Source organism: Pantherophis guttatus, chromosome 3 (assembly GCF_059756535.1).
Source record: "Pantherophis guttatus breed Tessera chromosome 3, ASM5975653v1, whole genome shotgun sequence".
Classification (NCBI taxonomy): Eukaryota; Metazoa; Chordata; class Lepidosauria; order Squamata; family Colubridae; genus Pantherophis; species Pantherophis guttatus.
Genome location: NC_142065.1, coordinates 102,591,729 through 102,615,951, shown reverse-complemented (window position 1 = coordinate 102,615,951; position 24,223 = coordinate 102,591,729). Strand labels below are relative to the sequence as shown.

At 37.1% G+C, this 24,223-nt stretch overlaps 1 protein-coding gene across 5 annotated transcripts in view; it reads left to right on the top strand.

Annotated features, from left to right (window-relative positions):
* The window catches only part of CACNA1E (calcium voltage-gated channel subunit alpha1 E), a 453,280-nt gene that overhangs the window by 418,708 nt on the left and 10,349 nt on the right, over positions 1-24,223 (top strand). For 2 of the 5 annotated variants that reach the window (XM_060690120.2, XM_034409672.3), the window contains 8 exons: positions 3,340-3,436; positions 8,061-8,166; positions 8,848-8,955; positions 9,733-9,833; positions 11,093-11,199; positions 14,773-14,881; positions 17,182-17,310; positions 21,151-21,331. In XM_060690120.2, the coding sequence (XP_060546103.2) occupies positions 3,340-3,436; positions 8,061-8,166; positions 8,848-8,955; positions 9,733-9,833; positions 11,093-11,199; positions 14,773-14,881; positions 17,182-17,310; positions 21,151-21,331 (938 nt within the window). Of the gene's footprint in view, positions 1-3,339; positions 3,437-8,060; positions 8,167-8,821; positions 8,956-9,732; positions 9,834-11,092; positions 11,200-14,772; positions 14,882-17,181; positions 17,311-21,150; positions 21,332-24,223 lie in introns of all 5 variants that reach the window. The other 3 variants (XM_060690123.2, XM_060690121.2, XR_015733193.1) reach the window with 2 other exon arrangements.

Sequence of the window (24,223 nt, the reverse complement as noted above, 5' to 3'; positions counted from 1 at the left end):
CAACTGAAGGCTTTTGGACAATTTCCTGTGACTCATTTAGACCTATGCTAAACTTTTACCAGCATTTGGAATTTTTCTTATTTTTGTTTTTAAACTTTATATTTGTTTTTTCCATCAGCATAACTTGTCAGTTTATACACACACACACACACACAATATATATGTGTGTGTGTGCGTGTGTGTATAATTATCTTTATGATTACTTTGAACAGAAAAATTAATTAGAACACACTGAAATATTAACTACTAGATTTACGTCCCATGCTGATTTAATATTTCTAACTGTGCCATGTTGATTAAGCTATGCCATATTATAAATAACAAGTGTTTGTCCTTTTATAATCTGTTGAAGAGTAGTGTAGAAAGATTCTAGGTAAATGAAAAATCTGCCAACATCTTTACTTACGAAAAGTGTATAATTTGATTCTGAGAATTAGCTGGCTTTCTGCTGTATCAGAAATTTCCTCAATTTATTTTATTTCTTATTTAATTTTAGGACATTACTTTATTTGTATGTCACTCCCAAAGGACATTCATTCCCAAAGGCTCTGGGAGGGTAACAATTAAGATATAAAATTATCTATATCTATAAATATATCTGTATCTCCTTAGGCACCTACATATCAAGCGATTTGCAAATATTGTTTTTTATCTTTTGCCTGGGTAAACAGCCATTATCTTGAAAGAGAATCCCTAATGACAGGGATTATGCGGAAAAGTCACTCCAGGAAGTCTTGCTGTGGATTTTTTTCCCATTCAGATTTCCCTTTTTTCATGTTATTAGTGGCTAAAATATATTTATGCAAACTATGGTGAAAACAATTGTGCTAATAATTGTATGTGATTATGTCTCCTGCTTAATATACCTGAAATTCACAAATTGAATAGATACAAAATTAACTCCATTGACATAAATATCTTCTTTTAATATTATAAATTTATATTTATTTTTTAGTTTTTTGACCTGATATTAAAAAGCTTATTTAGCTCCAGTTTAATCCATAGCATGTTAACCTTTGCTGAGTAAGTTAAAACTGATCTGTTTTGTAAGCCTCTCTGATGCTTAAAAATATTTAAAAGTGCAGAAAAAGAAAATAAAGGAAAGATATAAAAGTAGGAAAAGAAAGTACAATCTATGTTAACAACTAATTACTATATTTTATAATACAACCAAAACCCTCTTCATTCCATACTTTATCCCATTTTCTATAATCCTATCTCCCCAGCCTCATTTCATCATATTTATCAGCAAGGGTTATCAGAAATAACATAATTATTACAAACTATATCTGTTACACCCAATTTGAATTCTTCCTTTCCATTTAAACAGATCCACCCTGTTTCCTCTCTTCAAATAATCAAAGTCCAGCCTTATTATAATTAAACATTCTCAGAAATAACCATCATCATTTAGTTCCAATCAAAAAATGATTAAATAACACCTGAAATAGCAACCCATTATTTTAACTTAGATCAGATAAACCAATTCTGTATTCTGTCTAGTTTCTCCCAACAGTCTTTCAATTCCTTACAGAAAGCTCTAACATCTGGCTTTTCACACACTCTTTATGTTTTCTCTCAAAATTCTTGTCATTATCTTTGTTAGGCCCTCTTTGTAATTCCACTGTGGCAACTTCAGCATTTCCCTTCTGTAAATCCAGTATTAAAAAATAATCCACATTGCTCCTCTGATTTATTATATATAGTTTGTATATAGTTTTTTAATTTTTAAATCATTCAATTTCATTTGTAAATCTATTATTTTCATGTCTTTCTTGTAGGCTGTAATTTTTAAATCCACCTGTAAGTCAGTTTCAGTTTTGAGGCAGTCATTATGGTTAGAGACAGATTTTTAAAAGCTTGTTTCTTTATTCTGTGCAAGCCATACCCACAAACTTACAATGGAGGGAAAAAAATTAAAAATTCAAATTCAGTTGTGAAGAGACATATTTTGGAGGAATTTTAAGAGCATTTTTTTCTGGAATAAAAAGCAACTCAATCAGACCTTCCTCATTGTTTATTTTCAAACAATATATTTTAATGCATTTTAATAGCTGCATACAAGCCAATTTGACTGCATTTAGCAAAAGACCAACCTAGAAATGTTAAGTAAAGATTGAAGGAATAGAAAACACATTATTAAATTATTACACATTTTATCAAAAATAGGAGCAGTTAAATACCAAACTTGTTGCTTTAACAGTGGTGTCTCTGTGTTAATGAGTCTTAAAAGTAATACAAGAGCTGAACAAATAGTAAACAAAGGTCATTATATCTTTCACCTAAAACAAGCTGAAAACACATCCGATACTGTTTAATAGCCAGTGTATGGCATCAAAATCTATTTTCACTGGAACCCATGCAAGTCTTTTCTTTCCTTACATCATTTTGTATGTTGTGTTTCCCTTCTTGGAAAGAATAGAGGAAACCCTTTATCCTTTTCCACAATATTCCCCACACTTAGAATAAGGATTCACAATGAAGCGTCCAAGGCAAGAGACTAAGTTTTAATCTGACCTCCTTTTATACTGAGTAGAGGGCTGAATACAGAACCAGAGACTCACAAAACAGGGAATACCAACCAACCCAACTAAAGCCTTAAGGCAAAACAGCTGCCTCTGTCAAGACTCTTTAAACTCCAACTGGGTGAAACTTGAATTCGCATGTGGGAGGAAATGGGAGGAGGGCTGGAGAGCATGGCATGTCGAATTTTCTTCCTGCATTTTCTTTTCTTACACACTTGGCATGCCTTTGCACCAGTGCATGGTGGGAACGTGCTCCATCCTAGCTCTAGATGGAAGCAAACAGAAACATTCCTTTGAGAAGTGAGCAGAGTGGACTTCCCTCCTATGCAAGATGCTGCTTTCTTCTTGCATGGGCACAGCCAGAGAGGGAGGACATGCCACTTCACTGAGGTATGCACCACCATATTCCAAACAACACCTTTTGTGTATCTTGATTTATAACACTTACACACAAGCCCTGGAAATTACAAGGGGCATGTACTGCAGTTGAAAGAACTGGCTGTAAAAACATCCACAGAGAAATGGAAAGGCAGGCAGTTCGTTTTGATGGTGTTCCTGGGTCTGTGTGAGGGGTGCTATAAATCCACATCAGCACAAGCTGTCATGTATGATTTGCATTGATTAATGGGTTTCCTGTTCTTTTCCTGTCTGTCTTTTTGTTTGTTTGTTTGTTTTTGTTCTCTCTCTTCTGTTTCCTATATTCTGGTTTATTTGGGTCTTTTACCTCTGGGAATGCCTTTTTCTTTTCTTTTTCTGCATCTTGCTCCCCCCTTCCCCATTTCCTTTATCCTCTCTCCTCCTTGCACATGAGCAGTGGCCGCATCCATTACACTGAGATGTATGAAATGCTGACTCTCATGTCCCCACCACTAGGCCTCGGGAAGAGATGTCCTTCCAAAGTTGCTTATAAGGTAGAACAACCCTTCTTTCCTTTACGGGCTTCTGATTAGCAAGAAATGGGAAACGAATAATGGTAAGGGGTGGTGGGAGATAAAGGAAGTGTTCCATTATTTCTTTGATTTCAGATTGTGTTCCTAGTTTAATATTTACTGCTTATATGTTTCAAATCCTTATAACTCTGTTTGCAATAGCATTATAAAAGAGAAAGGCCTGTGGATCAGTGCAAGTAATGTTGAAAGTTAGTTTTTGTGCAGGCACACAACAAACATTGTGAGGGTAGATCCAAGAGAAACAGGATTGGTAGCTGTAATGTAAGGTAACAAATACTCAAGATTATTTTTTTTTTGCACTGAATATTATGATTGATGGGGCATCAGTTCAGTTATTCTATTGTCTGCAAAAGGTAAGGGATGCAGAATAAGATTCAAAAGGTCTTTGTTTAGCATTAGAGCAAATGTTCTTTATGCATTCAGATGTGGTTTCCATCCCGCTACTTCAGTGGAAATGTTCCAGGTAACAGAACTGAATATAATCCTCTGTGAAGCCACGGAATACTTTTCCCATTTAGATCAGACATTTTTTAACTAGTTGGGCTAAAGTTCAGATATAAGGCAGTTTATACCAATATGCTTAACTATATTAAAGCAAGTGCTCATGGTATTAAAGTAATTTACACACTTAAAGGTACAAACGTATCTGGGAATATGCTCTGTGTTTTATTTCTGAGTATGCAGAGTCCCTCCAGCAGTACTCTGGAATTTGTTTGAAATGGAAAATTGTTAGCTACATGAGAGCATTTATATTAATAACACTTAATACATTTTAATGAAATTATCCTGCTTTTAGGAATGCAGAATTCCCCTCACACTACTTAAAGGCCAAGTGTGGCTCTTAGGCTCAGCCCAAACATGATACCATACTTCTAATATGCGAGATTGAACTTTAATCTGTACAAAAGTCTGAACTAAGCAAAGACTTTGGAATAGGACAACTACATCAGAAGAAAATGAGAAACTACTCTAAAAACTGCAACTTCTTCTCACTGACTCATTGAAATACAAAATGGAGCATGACATGCCCATTAAATTGAAATCCTTTCAGCAAAGCTTTTGACTTAAAAAAAAAAATTCTGCAAGGGTTGCTCTGACAGCCTGGAAGGCAAGAAGTGATACCCCTGAAGCTGAGCTGGAACAGGTGATAAGCTGTTTTGTGGCTAGTGTGATAATACTGCACGCAATAGGTCTAGCAGGTTCAAAGTAATCTGCAGAACAGGTCCTTGCTAGGTGTCTCATTATAGGAAGTAAGAGAATAGATGGGAAAATGGGTCCAGCTCTATTCTGGAAAAGGTAGCAGTCTGAAAATATTGGGGCTTCTGCCTTAGAATCCTGTGCTAATATCTCAGTATTCATAAAATATTGAGGGACTGGTTAATTCATTTCCAACTCAGAGGTAAATAGATGTAATGGAAGCTGCACTGAAGCTAAGATATTTTCTTTCTGTCATTCTCTCTCTCTCTCTCTCTCTCTCTCTCTCTCTCTCTCTCACACACACACACACACACACACACACACACACACACACACACACTTATTTTTTGTGTGGGGATGCTGTGGCTGCATTTTTGTTTGGATATAGCTGTTCCTCTGGACTCCTAAGCTTCAGAACCTTTAGCAGAAATGTTAGTCTGAGGTCTAGTTAACTGGGAAGAGTTTTGTTGGTTTTGTCCTTGTCTTCAGGACTTGGTATGATTGATGTTTGGCTGGTTTGGCTTATCTCTGCCTTTATCTCTGCAAAAAAAAAAAAAAAAAAGACTTGAGGATGTGGCAGTGATGTACATTCTTTCTCATGATTTCAAGTCAGCAGAAAGGAAGGTAGCCATGGTTCACCTCCAAAGGGCTCTTAAGCATTTGGAGTGAAAATGGGGGTGATGTGGAAGTGATAGCCTGATTTCAGTGGTATTTGCATCATGAAAGCAGAGCAACTGTATGGGAGAAGAAGGTTAAAGAAGTAAAGAGGACTGTGATTGAAACTGTCCCTTTTTGATACAGGTAGTCCTCAACTTATGACTATACATTCCGTGATTATATGACCGTGATGGCGAAACTATGGCACACGGAGCCATATCAGTGGGCACGCGAGCTCAGCTGTGGTGTGCATGTGCACACTGGGCAGCTGATTTTTGGGCCTTCTGGGCCCACTGGAAGTAGGGAAACAGTTTCCTGCCTCCAGAGGGCCTGGGGGTGGGTGAGGAAGGCCTGTTTTTTGCTCTCCCCAGGCTCCAGAGCTTTTCTAGGAGATTGGGGAGGGCAAAAACAGCCTTTCCCCCCTCCGGAAGCCCCCTGGAGGCCGGAAATGGCCCGTTTGCCAACTTCCTGTGGGACCTGAAGGCCCATTTTTTGCTCTCCCCAGGCTCCAGAGCCTTTCTAGTAGCTTTGGGAGGGCAAAAACTGCCTTCGCCACCCCCACCCCCGGATGCCCTCCAGAGGCTGGAAATGGCCTGTTTGCACCGCATGCACAGAGGATGGGACGCACAGACCCCCTGCACTCCCCCTGCTTTTGGCACGCAATGGCAAAAAGGTTAGCCATCACTGTTATATGACATTATAACGGCACTGAACAAAGGGACTTATGACCTGTACCCAAAGTTATGGCTGCTGCAATGCCCCCAGAGTCACAAAATCTGGCCACTTGGTAATCAACCCACTCTTACAATCAATTGTAGGGATGCTGCAGCTCACCCCACTCATTTATTCCACACTGGATCTCTTGGGCTCACTTCCAACCCAGCTGGGTCCCCATAGGCTTTGGGCCTGCTTTCTGCTACACTGGGCCCCACATCCTTGACTTCCCTGCTCCCCTCCCATTCCTTGCTCTATTTAGCTCTTCTGAAGAAAACCAGTGTGTCACATGGCCTTCCTATACAGAATTGTGAGAATTGCAGCTGCTACCAAAATGGCCCCAGCTTCTGGAATGGCATGAAGCGGCCTCTATGTAGGAAGGCCATGTGGCAAATTGGCTATTTCTCTTTCCAAAAGATTATTTTTTTGAAGATTGTCTTTCAGGAAAAGAAAAAGCAGCCAATGTGCTACACAGCCTTCCTCTTCAAATGCTGTTTGGTGTCATTCTGGAAGCAGATATCATTTGGGGAGTGGCCAGAATTCTTAAATGACAAGAATTGAAACCACTGCCAAAATTGTATCTGCTTCCAGGATGGCATCATGTGGTTTCTGTATAGAAAGGCGACGTGGCATAGCACATTGACTGCTTCTCCTTGGGAAAGGCAGTCTTCAGAAAACTCAAATGAAATGAGGTGTAATGGGAAAAGGAGGAGGCCCTGTGGTATACAACCTAGTAGGGTGGGAAGCTGTGTAATGGGTGGGGAAGGCCAAATGTGATCTGGGGAAGTGCTGCGGTGTGGGCCTGCACCAGGCTTCCCAGAGCCTCCCCCACCTCCTGAGCCATTTAATGCTCTGCTTAACGCAGTTAACTTAATGACTGCAATGGCAAAAGCTGGGATTGTGGTTGTTAGGTGAGGGGATCTGATGGGTGCCTCAGTTAACAACTGCCATGATTTACCATCATAATTCCAGGCTCATTTGTGGTTGTAAATTGAGTACTACCTGTATATAAAAAGGGGTTTTTATTATGCACCTATCACCTTTACTTTTTTGACTCCATTTCCTAAAACTCCTGAATGAAAGTTCTGGTTCAAATGCTTAAAAAACAGGATTGCAAACCCTGGTTCTCTAAATAGTTACTTGGGATTGTCCGTTTACTGCATTATCCATGATTTTAGCTGAGGGCAACATGTTCACCTTTGTGCATGCCACAATGGTACCATTTAGTTTCTGAAGCATAAGCCCCCCCTCTTTTTTTTTTTTTTTTTTGATTCTGTACACATGGAAGCAAAAGTATTCCATGAGTCTTAATCTCACTAATCCCATTTTATGATAGATCCGGAAATCTCAAGAAAGAGGGTGGTTGGTATGATGGGAAGAATAGCATAAAAATTGACAAAACAATATATACACTCTGAGAAGTGGATTTGGCCATTTTGTTTTCCCCTTCAAGGGTAAAAGGAGCATGACCCACTCACTCCCACATAACTCATCAATTTCTCTTCATTTTCACTTTCTCTCCTCCCTCTTCATCTTCAGATAAAATGGAACCATTGCATGGATAATCATTTGCTGCCAACAAGACCTCTTTTGAAGAAAACTCAAAAAGGGGGCGCCAGGATATAGCTAAGAGTTCTGAGCTTATTAAGTAAAAGAAAAATTGTTCTAAATGGGAGATGCAGAAGTAAACTACAGCTGTTTCTCCTTTTAATGGAATCAGAGAGTTTGAATTCCTTTCCCACAATCACAGAATGTGATTGTCAGGGAACCTAATCAGTCATCTTGTCCGTCTTGCTCCAAGTCAGTAAAAGAGCACATATCCTTGGCAAGGTGAATAAAAAGGGGCAAAAGACCATGCTGAAGGGAATGGGATAGGTTGGAAGAGATGGGGGCGATCCTTGCCCTCCTTTTTGGCTGTTCTAGTTTATGCATTTTAAGCATTTTCCTTGTGTCTCCATGATACAGTTTTCCAAACTCTTTTCTGCCTGATTCCCTTCTCCCCACCTGTTTTGTGCAGAGACTGGTCCTGATGAACATGCCAGTGGCTGAAGACAACACGGTGCATTTCACTTCCACCTTGATGGCATTAATTAGAACAGCTCTTGATATTAAGATCGCAAAAGGTAGGGGTCTGGGGGTAAATGGGAAAATAAAGTAAGGAAACTAAAATAGCCAAGAGTTAGAAATTTACTTTTTTGGGGGGAGAAATGGGCAACTTCCCAAAATCAATTAATTTGTAATCTACATAGACCTCATGACTCAGAATAATCTGATTCTCTAAGAACAATTTCAGATCTAGTTGTTGTTTTTTTTCCCAAACATGGAAGAAAACGCTGCTAAACCAACTCTGCTAGTATGAAGCATGAAATAAAAAATAAGAAATGAAATAAGAAATTTCAGAAATTTACTAATTGTGTAATGAGAATCTATTGTCTGACATCATCAACATTTTCAGAGGAGAATGTGAAACAATGAAGAATTAATGTGTGCATACATATATTATAAATATATCATCAGATTTGCAAGGGTACTATTGATAGATTAATTAATTAAAGATTGAGGAGTTCTGGTTTGGATACTTTGCTAAATTTAAGTGTTGTTGGTATCCCCCAGGACCTCACAGATTTGGCTCTTGGTAGCCAATTGGAATTAAAGAAGGGTTCTTATCTCTGGTGTCATTAAGCTTAGAGGAATATGGGAAACAAAATGGATAAATAATGAGTCTAGCTCCCTTGTTTTCTTTTTCTCTTTCCTTCTCTTTCTCTCCACTTTGTTTAGAGTTCTTTTGATCTGCTCCCTTATAGGTGGTGCAGACTGGCAGCAGTTCGACTCTGAGCTCCAGAAGGAGATACTGACCATTTGGCCTCACCTTTCTCAGAAGATGCTAGATCTATTGGTCCCCATGCCAAAAAGTAAGTTATGGTTTAGGAATTAGGGCTGCCAAGTGACATTCAGAAAAATAAAAGAAGCAAGACTTGTATGATTTTTAAGAAAGAGAAGGAATTTAATATAAGCAAATTCCTTGTGCTAATCTACATTAGAGCCATGGTGGCACAGTGGTTAGAATGCAGTATTGCAGGATACGTCTGTTGACTGCCTACAATTTGGCAGTTCGAATCTCACCAGGTTCAAGGTTGACTCAGCCTTCCATTCTTCCAAGGTCGATAAAATGAGGACCCAGATTGATGGGGGCAGTATGCTGACTCTGTAAACCACTTAGAGAGGGCTGTAAAGCATTACGAAGTGGCATATAAATCTAAGTGCTATTGCTGTTGCTACATCATTTATACTTCTAGCTTACTCTATATAGAGACATAAAGCAGAAAAACATACTTGAAAATAGAAATGCATCCACATGTAAATAATACTCAGACACATCACCCCTTTTACAAAATAGCCAATATCCTAGCTATTCTATTCTAAGACTATTCTGATATTAGAATCAAATATTAATCTTTAAAAAACATATATGCAGAAACCAAGGCATCATTCTGCCTATGATCTTCATCTTATCTGAGGGCTGCTAGCTCCCTCCAAATCATAGGGCTTGAAAATTCAGAACCAAGCTCATAAATATGTGTTCTTTCCTGCCCCACAGATGTGCAAGACTGTATGTCCCTGATTCTAGTTCTCTTAGCAAAGTAAATGGGTTCTGTTTTGGTTAATATGGTTACATCTTTTACTTCCAGCTACAGACCTGACAGTTGGGAAAATCTATGCAGCCATGATGATAATGGACTACTATAAGCAGAGCAAAGCTAAAAAGCAAAGACAGCAGCTGGAAGAACAGGTACGGTTTTGTGGGAAGAAAAATATAATTGATCTTGTTTTGTTGTGGCTTAAAATTCAACCATTCAGATTTTCTGGTAATAGATTTGTATGGAAAGCATTAATAGAGGATGTGGTAGGTTATTTGCATAAGAATTTAGAGGTATACCTTGCAGCCTATGATGCACTAAGGATGATTTCCAAGAATATATAAAATTCTGCTGCAGTTTGTGTAGGGCAGCCAATAGGAATCATTGTAGCAAGACAGAAGACAGTACATATTTTTATAAAAAGGAAAATGCAATGGCAGGTTTCCTGATCTACAGTAAGTGTTCTCCTTTCCCACAATTTTATGCATTCTATGAGTTCTTTTTATAGCAATCTGTACAATATGTATATCCTTAACTTCCCTGAGACCCCTCGCATGCTGTGACTCCCTTAGCTATCTAGAGTATTTATTTGTTGCTACTATGCAAATCGCTTCCCTTCTTTGAGATGGCCAGAGCTTGCTTGCAGGTCGCAGTAGGAAAGCAATATATTGGAACTTCATCCCTTCACTATTTTCCCCCCTCACCAGCAATGCTATTGAAGTGAGCTGAAAAGTAGACAAGCAAACCAACAGCAACCCGATGTCCATACAAAGCCATTCCAGCAAGAAACAGCCATGCAAAACAGCAGGGAGGCAACAGGGAAAGTTGACAAAGTACCACAGAGTTTCAGTACGGGCGGGATGATAAAATTTCAGGAGCTGAGATGAAGTGGAAATTTCCAACCATGGAGGCCACCAGAGAGTTCTAGAGGAAATTCTGAAAATCTGCTTTTGCATTGTTTCTTCTGGGGGAATGGCACAGGACACCGAACAGAACAGCCCTTGCATGTGGAAGGATTCTAAACATGGATTGTGTTAAAAATACAGCACTTATGCAAAGCAATTCTTTGAATATAGAGACAAGTGACTGGGGAGATGTGGGGAAAATGGAGGATGAAGCTATGCTATGTAATACATTTTCATAAGGAAAGTAATTGAAAGGATTTGTATTTGCTATCCCAGCAGTGTCTCATTTAGCTTACCTAAAATTAAGAGCAGTTTCAGTATTATTTTCCTCTTCTTTGGGAGTAGACTTTCCAAACCTGTTGCCCTCTAAATGTGTTAAGAGTATAATCCTTATCACATCTAGCCATTATAGATGTTGAACACGATGGAAGTTTTAATTCCACGTATTCATTATGTCATTATTTTACCTAATTGAAACTGTAGTCATTTTCTCTTTCTTAACTCAGAAAAATGCCCCAATGTTCCAGCGCATGGAGCCTTCATCTCTTCCTCAGGAGATCATTTCCAATGCCAAAGCTTTGCCTTACCTCCAACAAGACACAATTTCAGGACTGTAAGTGCAGATGCTTGAATAAACAATACCACCTTGACTTTTGTATTTGTAATCCTAGTAATCCTAATCCTTTTTTCATTGAATCTTACTCAAGATACAAAGCTGTAATGGTAAGGAATCTAATCTAAGAAAGATATTACAAATAAACCCAAAGATCTTGATAATAAACTTTGAGGAAATAGAAAGTAATCGTGCTAGTTAACAGCACATTTTCAACTACTGAGATTGCAATAAGAATGCAGAACTCAAAACTTAGTTTGAAAAATAAAGGTAGAATGAAAGGAGGAGAATAATCAGGAAGCCACATTGCATTTTGATTCTTATCCAATCCATTCCTCCATTAAAACTTTCACAGTCTTGGTCTTTATTAAAGCATACTTCTCTCTCTGACTGGGCTCGTTGAACATGTTACCCAAGAATTTGCTTTGTTTGCTTGAAACTCAGTGTGTTATGTAAATCCAGCCATGGTTTATGACTTAGTATGAAGGGTGAATCATAACTGTGATTTATTCAATAAACCACATGTGAAGTTACAGCTTAGTGCAATGTGCCAACCAGCCCAAGTCTGAATACAAAACAATGTTTTCAAATGAAATGTAGCATAGGAATAAAAATATCACTCACAGAACCTTTTGGTGAAGATTATAAGCACCTCTGGAAAGACTTCCTATGTTTCAGCCATTTTTGAACAGCGATATACTGGTATACATCCACACTTGTAAGCATTTCTTATTTCCATCATCAAGAATTAAAAATGTGTATATACTGTCAATGCAACATAAGCATATAATTTTGACTGGTTTCAGGTTTTTTCACTTTTATTCTTTGATAATAATGTCAACAATACAAGATAGTAGTTGTTTGGTTCTTTTTGTTGTAAATAAAAATATTATTATTGTTGTTGTTATGATGGTTGGTCACACAGAAGTTTAGATTGGATATGGCATTTTTATCCATCAAGTCCTTCCCATGTACTTGGAATAGGAAGATGATGTTTGCTTAGGTTAAAGTTATTGTTACAGGATGTAACTGCTCCAATTAAAACTGCCATTTGCAATTGATTGATGGTGATTTTATCAATGTTGATGGCATTCAAGTGGTGCTTTAGATGTTTTGGGATTGCATCCTTAGGAGCCTGTCACTATCGGTACTATCTTTGCTTTGTTTTGCCAGTGTAATTCTACTTCTATTTACAAGTTTTTGTATTTTGTGATTTTCTCCAGTCCCTTCTCTTCTCTTCTGCTTTCTCCAGGTTATGCAATGTCCCCTATCCAGACTTTTTGTCATTCTTAACAGTAATTGTTAAGTCTGGGGTGTTATGTGGCAAGGTGCTTGAATACTAAGGTCCCAGAGCACTTTAGCTTCTTTCTTTTTAATTAGTTTGACTATTTTCTGGCCTTAACAATTCTCACTTGCAGGCAAATGGTATTTCTTTAAAAAAAATATTTCAATGCACCATTATTGCTACTTTATTATGCCTTTCTTTGTAGTCAGTCTGTGCAGTTTTCTTGCAGCCATTAACTAGGTGGTCCATTGTTTCATTACTTTCTTTACAGAGGTATCTTTTGCTTTCTTTTGCTGTCTTCTCAATGCTGGCTTTGTATGCATTTGTTCTTAAGGTTTGGTCTTATGCAACCAGAATTAGCCCTTGCATCTCTTTCTTCAACTTTCCTGTTCCTAGCCATTTGCCGGGTATTGTTATTATATATGTCTTCGATTGTTTTAATGTTCTGGTCATGTAATACTTTGCCTTGCCATGTCTATTTTTCTAATCTTCATTTTGTCTTTCTTGTAGGCCGGTTAGGTCTCTCCAGTACTCAGTATGCTATACTGGTATACTAGCTTTAGTGCATCTTCTTCACTGTCCTTCAGATATTCTTCCAGTTGTCTTTTATTTTCTTCAGCTTCTAGTGCACTTGCAACATTTCACACCCACCTATTTTCCTTGGTAAATAGTGTCTGTCACTGAATGGATGAAGGGCCTGATTCATTGTCATTATTTTTCTGGTCTTCCTATCAAGGGCTTTTAGCTCTGCTTGAGTCCAGTCCGTTATTCCAGCTGTGTATCTAATAACTGGAATTGCCCGAGTGTTAATTGCCTTAATGGTGACTTTGGATTTCAAGATCTTCTTCACTCTCATGATCTATTTACTTCTAACCTTCTTCTTGTCTCTAGTACTCTTGATGTTGTCAGCTTGAAAGATCCCCAAGTATTTGTAGTGATTGTCTTTCAAACTCTTGATGCTATTTCCATAGAGTATTTTGATTTCTTCAGCTTTCACTATTTTTCCCTTGTTAAGGATGTCACATTCATCCAGTCCAATCTCCATTACAATATCCTGGTTGTGTATATGCACATTGAGCAGTGATTCTGTTTCAGATGGTGTTTTTCCATTCTGATCATTCACATAAAGAGACAAGATAGCCATGCAGATATTTTTGATATTTGATAGTCATGGTCTGGTCTGATTTGTTCAGTATTGTTGACAGAGGAATCAGTGCAATGACAAAAAGTAATGGAGAGAATGAGTCTCCTTGAAAGATTCCTCTGTTGATATTAACCTCTCCCAGAACATCACCACTAACCAGCAACTGTCTCTTCCATTGTGTCTCTAATCTTTCATGAAGCTTCTGATGTTTCTACTGACTCCTGTTATTTCTAGGCACTTGATTATCCAATCATGTGGCAGGGTGTTGAATACCTTCTTTTAAGCAATGCAAGCCACATTGAGGTGGAAAAAACTTGTTTTCAGCTAGATGCTGTTGAATTGTACCACAGCAGTTAGCAATTTGAAAGTTGTTGGTAAGCAGGTAATTGGCCTGTAGTTGCCTGGTGCTTGCTTTTTTGTTGGATCTTTCATTATTAGATAGGCTTGTCAGATACTAACCAATCTCCAATGTCACCAGCCTTGAGTGGCTGTAGACCAGTCAGGTGTTTTAATGAAAAAACACGCTGTTAATCTTCACTTGGTGCTGATCAGTTCTTGATCTTCCTTGCAGTTTCTCCACCATTTCTGCTGTTATTACAAGTTCTTTCATTTCAGCTTCTTTTTTTATTCTTAGCCACCATTTTTATCCCAGCTGCATTATTGTTGTAATTCTTATTCCATAGCTGTGCCTAGAACTCCACTGTTTTGTCTTTGTCAAGTATTGTCTAGTTTGCTGCATTCTCTCCATTGATGGATTGGTAGAACGTTTCTAGTTTGACTGATGTTGGGCATTCTGCATATTGTGTGTAATTCAAGCTACCTATCTGCTGATCTTGGTTTTAACTGTTATTTATTGCTTTATTATTTCTACCGCTTCAGAAGGATGGGCAAATAACAGCAATGTGCTTTCCTAAAACCTGGCAGGGATATGACAAGCTTTCCCTTGGAAAAGAATTTTATGGCATATTCATTTCTGACATTGGTAATAATTAGCTCACTTTTTTCCAACAAAAGCATGTCGTTCATTGTGAAATATGTTTTTTCCCTGGGACTGATGTTTTATCTTGGAGGAGGTAGAAAAAAAATAGTGAAAGTTACAGAAAGATGTATTCTCTTTTCATTTCAAGTTGGACTATCTTTATAGGACCAGCCGTAGTGGGTTCCCCTCCCTGAGTCCACTCTCTCCCCAAGAGATATTCCAGTTGGCATGTATGGATTCAGCCCACGGAGAGTACCAAGAACAGCAATCTCTGGTAAATCAATGTACTGTTTTTTTTAAATGCTTCTGTTTTCCATTGATTTCAGAAAAGCATTTCAAGTGAAATTGTGCCTGTACTGTTGAAAAACCTTGGTTGCAAGTGGTGTTATAGTATTGTATCATATAATGATATTACGTTGTGTTATTATAAAATATATTGTACAATATATTGCATATATTGCATGCAGTATATTGTATATACTATTATACAATACATATACAATATGTAATGATATTCTATTCTATTATATTATTGTATAATATGTTATAATGTCTATTTTATTAATTTTACTAATCTTACTTTATTTTTCTGTCTAGATTTTAGGAAGGCTCATATTCCCAGAAAATACCTTATGTTTGACTTTGAGACTTATTATTCTTTTTTCCAAAGCTATTCTGTGGAATATAACATTGAAACTGGGTCTTTCCAAATAGTTTAATTATTATAACCCTGAAATGCTGGTAATCCTAGAAAGACCTACATTTAGGTCTTTGTAGATCCTGTTGATGAAACTTCCACTATAACAATGTGCTGCTTCCCCATTGGACATTAACAGAGAAGATTTCTGGTAGACAAGAATTCATCCATTCCGGATAGGAAGAATAGATCTACTGTAGTAACATATATAGCCATTACTTTTGTTATCAGAACTAGTTACAAACTTTTTAAAAAAAAAAACAATAAGGATTTGTTTATCGTCAGTTTAATCTCACATATCTTCAAAAATTGGTCAGTTATTCCATGAGAGATTCATTGCTGAAGTTTTGGTCACCTCATATATAATTCATCAAATTACTGCTCAAATAGATACTGTAGTATTTATTTCATTTAGGTATCCTAGATGAAAACATGGAAGCATAATACAGAACTTATTGTTTTTTCTTGTTAGATTTTTCTTTGTCATTATAGATTTCTAGCGATCTAGAAGTGTACAATCTATGGAGATGTTAAGAGACATTTAACCATTTAATAATAATGAAAGGTCTACAGCTAAAGTTGTAGTGATGAGTAAGCATTGCTGGAGGTTTGACGGGATTATGATGATGGTAAATATTTTAAGTTATAAAGAAGTATATGTTGCAAATATTTAGTAAAATAAGAATATTATATAAAATATACTCAAGTATCATCAAGCAAGTTATATTTTCAAAGTACTTATCAATGTTAGAAATGCAATTTTTGACTGAAAATTTGACCCTTTATGTTTGTTACAGTTGTTAATTCTAATTATCATTCTACTAATTGGTTTGTTCTCATTGCATATAATCATTTCATCAGGTGGGTTATTCAGCGATAAACAATAATAACTAGTGCTTTGGAGCTTTTGTTCATTTTGTCTTCAATGCTGGTGTTCATGTTCAAAAACCAAATTGTTGAATCATATCACACAAATGTGGATTACATGCCTCTGACCCACACTTGCAGCCACCTTATTACCTGGTGGGATTCACGTCTGCATATGTAAATGGTCTATTTTTGTGTGTGTGCACATTTGTGCACCACCTTTGTTGAAATCCAATGCTGTATAATTGTGCATTTATTTCCACTCTGTGTGCTTCTCAGAATGTTGCACTCTATCCATAAATTTTGTATTACACGCACACACATACATTATGCCTTCTTAGACTTTCTGGCTTGAAAAGAACACACAAACAATTTTTGTCAGACTTCTGTTTGGCGACTGATACACTATTCCTAATTTCTCTTGATCTAACAACAATAAAAATCCATTTTGATCATTGAGCATAGCAAAAGACAAACAGTGAAAGCATTACATAAGCATCTAAAAATTCATTTGGGGATATTCCTGGCAAAGCTTTTACTGATGATTAAGTAGAAGGATGGTTGATGGAGGGAAATACACACACACACACACACATCACACTTATGAACCAGCAGGCTTTAAAAATTAAATCGCTGAGACATTGGAGCCAGATTTAAATCAGAAAGGCACTTTATCGTGAAACCAGGCTTAATTTTTATTTATTTTAATCCAAACTTGATATCTGAGTGCAAGAAAATGTATGCTGAAAAAGCAAGCAGTCTGAATTTCCCTGATCTGTTAGACTGAAATGAGTATATTTTTTTTAGCACTAAAAGTATAGTTACTGTTTGTAATCGTGTTAAACACATTCAGCATACTTAAGAAGGGCAACAGAAAGCATTCACTATGCTTCATTTAAACCCTATTCTCAACCAATTCCCACCAGATGGATAAAAACAATGCCAGCAAAAAATGGCAAGCAGTATAACCAAATGAAATCCCATGAGTTTGGCTGTGTGTTTATTTCCAGGAGCCAGAAATTAGAGAGTTTAAAAGAGTGCAGCCCTCTAACTGTGGCAGTTATCTCCCGGTGGATACTCAGGAACGAGCTGTATCTGGGAGGGCTTCTTCCATGCCACGCCTGACTGTGGATCCCCAGGTAAAACCAGGTGAAATGGTGACTAACAATAGGAATATATCATTACAGGAGATACATGATCCTTTCCTATAGGAGGTTGTTGCTTTATTTGAATAGTGAAAGAGGCTGAAATTTGTCACTGATACCAATTCAATTGGCTCCCTATGAACGTGGAACATTCCTTTAATTCTAGTATTACAGATTCTGAACACAGTGCCCCAATGAAACAAGGAAGACTCCAGTCCTATTTTACGGATGCAACAATGCAAATCATTTTTTTTCTTCTTTTTATGTACACTGAGAGCATATGCACCAAAGACAAATTCCTTGTGTATCCAATCACACTTGGCCAATAAAGAATTCTATAAAGAATTCTATTATAATTAACTCTATCTTAATTTGCCCAGCTACCACCTTAATCAATCCATAAACCTTCTTCCAATACTTCAGAGACCCTGGACAGCAGGAGATTTGAGGGAGCCATTTTCCTGTTCTATTTCAACCAAACCTATTGTTGATTATAGCAAGTATCCCAACCATTTGAAATAATCCTTTTACTTCTGTCTTCTGGATGTATTTTTCCCTTTAAACTTAGCCACTTTCTCTTTCAAGCCTCATTGTCCTAATATACTTGTCTACATGCCTGCCGCCTAGCATCCTGTCCTGGTCAGTCTTGGCCATTATTCATGTATTTGTCTGTTGAGCAGATTTTTTTTTCTGTTTGTCTGTCTTGTAATCAAGTTTTGATTAACAGAGAGATAAAATACCTTCTCAGGTTTGTAATAATAATTTATATAATTTTTCAGTGAGCTGGTTTATTGAGGAAATTGAGTAGGAAATAATGGCCTGCTCCATACAGTATCCATGTTCTGGCCCAAAGATGGCCCACATACTGTTGACCTCTTATTTACCCACAAACTCCTGAGTCAAGTTGAAGCCAGTATAAATGATCTAACCTGGAAGTAGTGTTTTCTTTGGGAAAGGAAAAGGAGACGACTTTCCATATACACAAAGTCAGTCTCATGGAGGAGGAAGGGAGATGAAATCCTGAGTTCCAGTTTGCCTGCTGCAGAACTTCACTTTCCTATCTGACTGCAAGACACTATGACCGTTCTTATTCTGACTGCCAAAACATTGGACAACAATGTTGCTGGACAGAGTAAAAGTTATACTATGGGGCAGCATTTTTCATATCTTCCCATCTCAAGTCTTGTAGATTTTGCAGATTTGTTAGATTATTAAATTATCAGTCTGATATTGATATTGCATCACACAACGTATCATTTTTTTCTCTTTTAGTGCTTTCCAGTTGTATAAAAATCAAATGTTTCCCTGCCTTGAAATTCCAGTACTTTAAAATAAATAGAGCTTCTGTGAAGCATTGCTTTGGAAAAAGTTAGAATCGGTGGAAATGAAAGAAATAGAAATTTTAAGATTCAAGAAACATTAAAACAAGAACAAGCAAAGAGTCAGGAAGCAGGCTGAGAATGGATACCATGAAATAGCTAGTTAGATGAGTAAATAAATAATATTAAATAAAGTTTTATTTTTATTTAGTATAACAAAGACCTAGTATCATAGTGGCTGAATTGTTCCAGTTGAGTCTGCAAGAGTGAAGCCATATAAATAAAATATTCTCCATATGAAAGAAGCACCTAGGATCTAGAACTCAGATGTTAGAAGGAAGACTAGAGAAAAACTCTTTTTCTGGCAATATGTAATTTTCCTCTGTATAGGCAAAGCTTGTATATGGAAAACAATTTGGTCATATGAATTCTAAGATACAAATTGAATTAATTGGAATGATAGATTATTACTTTGAATTAATACAACCGAGATAAGACTAATTAATTCACAGGAAAAACAGATCATACAAGGGTTACTCTGAATACTCTGAATCATATTCAGAGTGTGATTCAGATCATATTCTAAATTTTGGATGGCTTTAAGTATACAATAATGCCCAATAGCAATTTTAGATAATGAGCATTCTGTTCTGTTGCAAAAAATGCAGTAGAATACCTTTTTGTCCTTCCTTTTCTAACTTTACTTCCCTTTCTTTCAAACTTAACAATTTGATATTAACTATCCCTCCTGTCAATAGACTTATTGCAGTTCAGGTTTTGTTCCAAGACTTAATTTTAGCTGGCAAATCTATTCCTAGGTAAGCTAGAGAAAGCTATTGTCCTGTATGAGTATAAAGTGAAAAGTGAAAAACCACACTCTGTTTCCGTAAAGTATTTCCCCTATTAAAACTGATTATTATTTTTTTAAAGTGAAGATTCTATGTCTTATTTTAATGTTAATAGGAGAGAATGTCAGTATGGTACAGTGGTTAAGGTATTGCAGATTCTAGTCTGCCCTCAGCCACAGAAGTTCATGCGATGACTTTGGCCTAATTACTTTCTCTCAGTCTAACCTATCCCAAGGGTTGTGGTTGTGAGGAACATAGGGGGGAGGAATGTAATGTATAATACTTTGAAATCCTGAACACTAATCAATGAATCAGTAAGCAAAGCACCACATACTTTACTGACTAAGCTAGGCCATATTATAGGCCTGCTAGTATTGAAAGAAGCCATTAAGCTTTTCTCTGCCATTACTAACCTCTCTCAGTAGGAAAGAGTGAATGGTGCATTTCAGAACATACTTAAAATTAATTTCCAGACTCCCCTAGAGTGTATTCCATAATTATATGAAATAGTTTGGCTTATAGTCATTCAGTTCAAAGGGATAGCCCTCTCTTTCAGCGTAAGACCATTATCCTGTGTGGATTTAACACCTGATCTAACAATCTCTCTCATTGCAAGCAGATTGAAAATTATGTAGGCCAAGCTGTCGAGTCAAAATTCTCAGTTCTTGTTTTTACTCAATAGATCTGGGATGTGAAGATTTGAGTAACTAGGCAATGAATTAGGTAACACCAAGAGCATGACTAACATGGGTTCTGGTCTGCCTGAAAAGTGAATAGAGTTCCCCAATGATGTTCATGTACTAGCTATATCACCTTGATGGGCAAGACAAATGCTTCCTGTATGAGAACCAGTTTTGGTACCAGCTAGAAACCAGGAGAATGTCAGTTCTAGTCCCATCTTAGGCATGAAAGCTGGCTCGGTAATTTTGAGTTAGTCACTCTTTCCAGCCCAACCCACTTCATGAGATTGTTGTTGTGGAGAAAACAGGAGGAGGAAGGAGTGTTAGGTATGTTCACCACCTTGAGTTATTTATAAAATTAATAAGAGGTAGCAGATTGGCTGCTTGGCATGAAAGTCAGAGAAGAGTGTGATGCACTCAGTTACTGTCCAATAGATGAACACTGATAGGCTGAAACCTTTGCACACTCTCTGGCTGAGGAAGACAAGTTTTGATTGACTTTTGGTGCTCTGTGAACAATACAGCCTGACAAAAACTAAATATGCTGATTCCCATATCATCCTGATCACTAAAATAGAGCAGAATGTTCAGCCATGCATCATTTCAATTCAAGTCTTCATTGCAGAAGCTTTGGGCAGTGCAAAGCCTGATCATGTGAAAGTGCTCATTACCTACCTATAAAACTGAATTTGTTCTGCTTCTTCTTCTTTCATTACTCACATGAGTACAAAGATGCAAATATCGTGCGTACCTTAGAGCCTAGGGGAAGGCAAAATAGATAAGTTTATATTAGCCAAAACAAATAGTAAGAAAGGTGTTATACGCTCCAAATTGGGGAGTGAATTTCCTCCACACCTCTCTGGTATTACAATATCTTTATTCTTGGCCAAATGAGACTAAGTATACTTAATTAGCAAATCCGTCTGCTGAAACCAATAGGCACTTGCTAACCTTTAATCCTTCTTCCATTCTGGGATGCATTTCTAGGTAGTTACAGATCCTGGCTCCATGAGACGCTCATTTTCTACCATCCGAGACAAACGGACAAATTCCTCCTGGCTGGATGAGTTCTCAATGGAAAGGAGTAGTGAAAATACCTACAAGTCTCGCCGTCGCAGTTACCATTCTGCGCTGCACCTGTCTTCACGCCGTCTCAACACAGACTCAGGTAACTGACGATGGGTGGACTTTTTAAAATACATCTTAAGGATGAAGTGAGCTGGACTCTTCTGAAGCCACATGGCATCGGGCCTAGCTATCTTCGAGACCGCCTGCTGCTACCGACAACCTCCCATCGTCCCGTGCGCTCCCACAGAGAGGTCCTCCTCAGGGTGCCATCAGCCAATCAATGTAGGCTGGTGACCCCCAGGGGGAGGACCTTCTCTGTGGGGGCACCTACCCTCTGGAATCAGTTGCCCCCAGAGATAAGGAGAATCCAAGACCTTAGTGCCTTCCGCCGTGCCCTTAAAACCCACTTTTTCCAGCAAGCCGGGCTGGCTTAAGAAGAAATTTTAAATGTTTTAATTGGTTTGTATTTTTAATTTTGGGCCAAATTTATATATATTTTAATTGTTTTTTAATATTTGTATTTTATGTTTTTTAATTCTGGCTGTACACCGCCCTGAGTCCTCAGGGAGAAGGGCGGTATATAAATTTAAAATAAAGATAAAGATAAAGAATCATGATCTTTCTCCACCAAAATTGAGTAAAGTTAGAAAACACTAAGGCTATGCGCAGATCTGGATATGAACTCATCATATCTTTCCTAGGATCAAAAGTCAACTGCTGCACATCCCAGGTGAAGATTTTTGCACAGCCTCAAAAATACAGACTACTTGTTGAAAGACTTACATGGATAGTTTTTAAATAGGATCTATTTTAAATCATCATCTCTTACTCATCTTTGCTAGTTCTATACTATTTAAATATATTATTCATCTTACAAATAGCATTGCATTTCAAGTGCTAATGGGCCCTCACCCATCTAAAAGCTAATTTCTTAAGTTCTAATTAAATTTTATGACTTAATTACAATAACCTTTTTTCAACACAGGTGATGTAGAAAAGGCATTAACTGAAATGCAGGATACAGTAGTTGATATACAAAAATAGTTTTCGGATTTAGGTTTTATTCTTTCTGATTCTGTACCTAAATTAATTCTTGTATGCAACCATTTTAAACTAAAATTTGAATCACAATATCCTCAAAATGCATATTAGTCCTTTCTTCATCAAAATCTCAGAATAAGTATGGAGTTTTCAAAAAGGTAATAAATTTGCAGGATTTCTATTGGATTGCAATACTTGGAATCTTGATTTCTCCAGTTGATTTGCTCCTACAGTGGACAAACAAGCTCCATGATGAGGTAGAAAAAGAAAGTTTTTAGAAAGAAAGGAGCTTTTGTTTCCAATGTTTCTGTACCGTATTTTGGTAATATATTGTAGATTTTTGAGCCCACAAGAAAGAGAACATGATAATAAACTCAATCACTTGGCATGAATTTATTTTCCATAATATTTTTTGTAGAAACGACACTGTGTTAATTAAGATATAAAAGGTAAGATAATGTTTTCCAGTATGATTTCTATTGTGTCAGAATTTCTCAGCTTTGAAATATCACTAATAAATGGAAATTTTTCATCCATATTAACATAATGAGTAGTTTCTAACAAAAATGTTAGTCACTCTATAGCAGCCACATGTTGTCTCTCAGATTGCTTTTTATATTTTGCCTTTTTATTTATTCATATAGCCCCATAAGTGTTCTTAGTAATTTATGACTCATATAAGAATATGAATGCAGGAAGCAACCTTAATCTGAGACAACCCACTGGTCCATCTTACTCAGTGCTTAAATTTGGGGGGGGGTGTACTTCCCCAGTCTTACTTTGAAATGTCAAGGATAGAACTGGGGTTCTTTTGTGTGCGAACCAAAGCTCCTTTGCAGGAGGTTTAAAAATAATTTCCTATTGGAGAAATGGGCAACACATCAGCACAAATGGGAGAGATGGCTTTCTTTAGGGTTCAGGACCAAGACAAGATGCAAGTAGTCCTCTCTATACAGAACTTTTTTTTTATTTCAGTCTAATAAAATAATTTAGCAAGTTGTTTGAAACTATCTCCATACATCAGATTCTTTCACTTATGGATACATAAAACATATTTCCATTACTATAGTTTCTAAGCAATTTTATTTTATGAACTTTGGTATCTTTTCATATCCTTAGATAGTTTTAAGGTATCTTTAGTGAATATTTTTCAGTTTATGCATTTTCTTGAAATCATGAAGTAAATTTATCTGTACTAATTACCAGCTGTTCTTAAAGTCAGTTGATTCTAACTTTTCCACAATAGTTCTTGGCTGTACTTTGACACAATGAGAATTGTCCATCTTGGTTTTGTTTTTAAAATTATAGTGAAGAGAGAAAAAGTCTGGTCTATTTTAGTTAGATGCAGGAAAACCAAACCTGGCCTGGTTCTTGGACAGACAGGAGCAACCTAGAGATGCTTGATATTTAACATTTTGTAGACCACTGAAAATCATGATGGGAAGAGTAAACGCAGAGTGGATAGACCTGATTTTTGTTTGCTCGCTTGAATTCTGAGGGGAAGTTTGGCATTTTTCCTTGCTTTGTAACTGCTGTTAAGGAAGATACTATTTTTAGATCATGTGTTTCCCATCTTGAAATGGCAGGAAACCTGGCCTCCAATTTCTGGCAATATGGTCCAAAATGCCTCCACCGGGCACAAAATGGGAATTTAAGAACTACCTGCAACCACGAGGTTTCAGGTTGCCTATCATGTCCTAGGGGCAATAGTAAGTTGAGTGTTTAAAGTCTTAATAAAATTTTAATATTTAATATAAAGAAGGCAGTTTAACAATGAACATAATTCTTATGAATCCTTAATACGAACTAAGTATACTGGATATCTGTAGACTAAAGTTCCTATTTTAAACACATAACTTTTTAACACTGGTTGATGGAGTCAGAGGAAATTTGGCACTTAATTTGGATATCTCCTTGAACCAACTAATGCCTATTTTTATTTTGGAGGTGA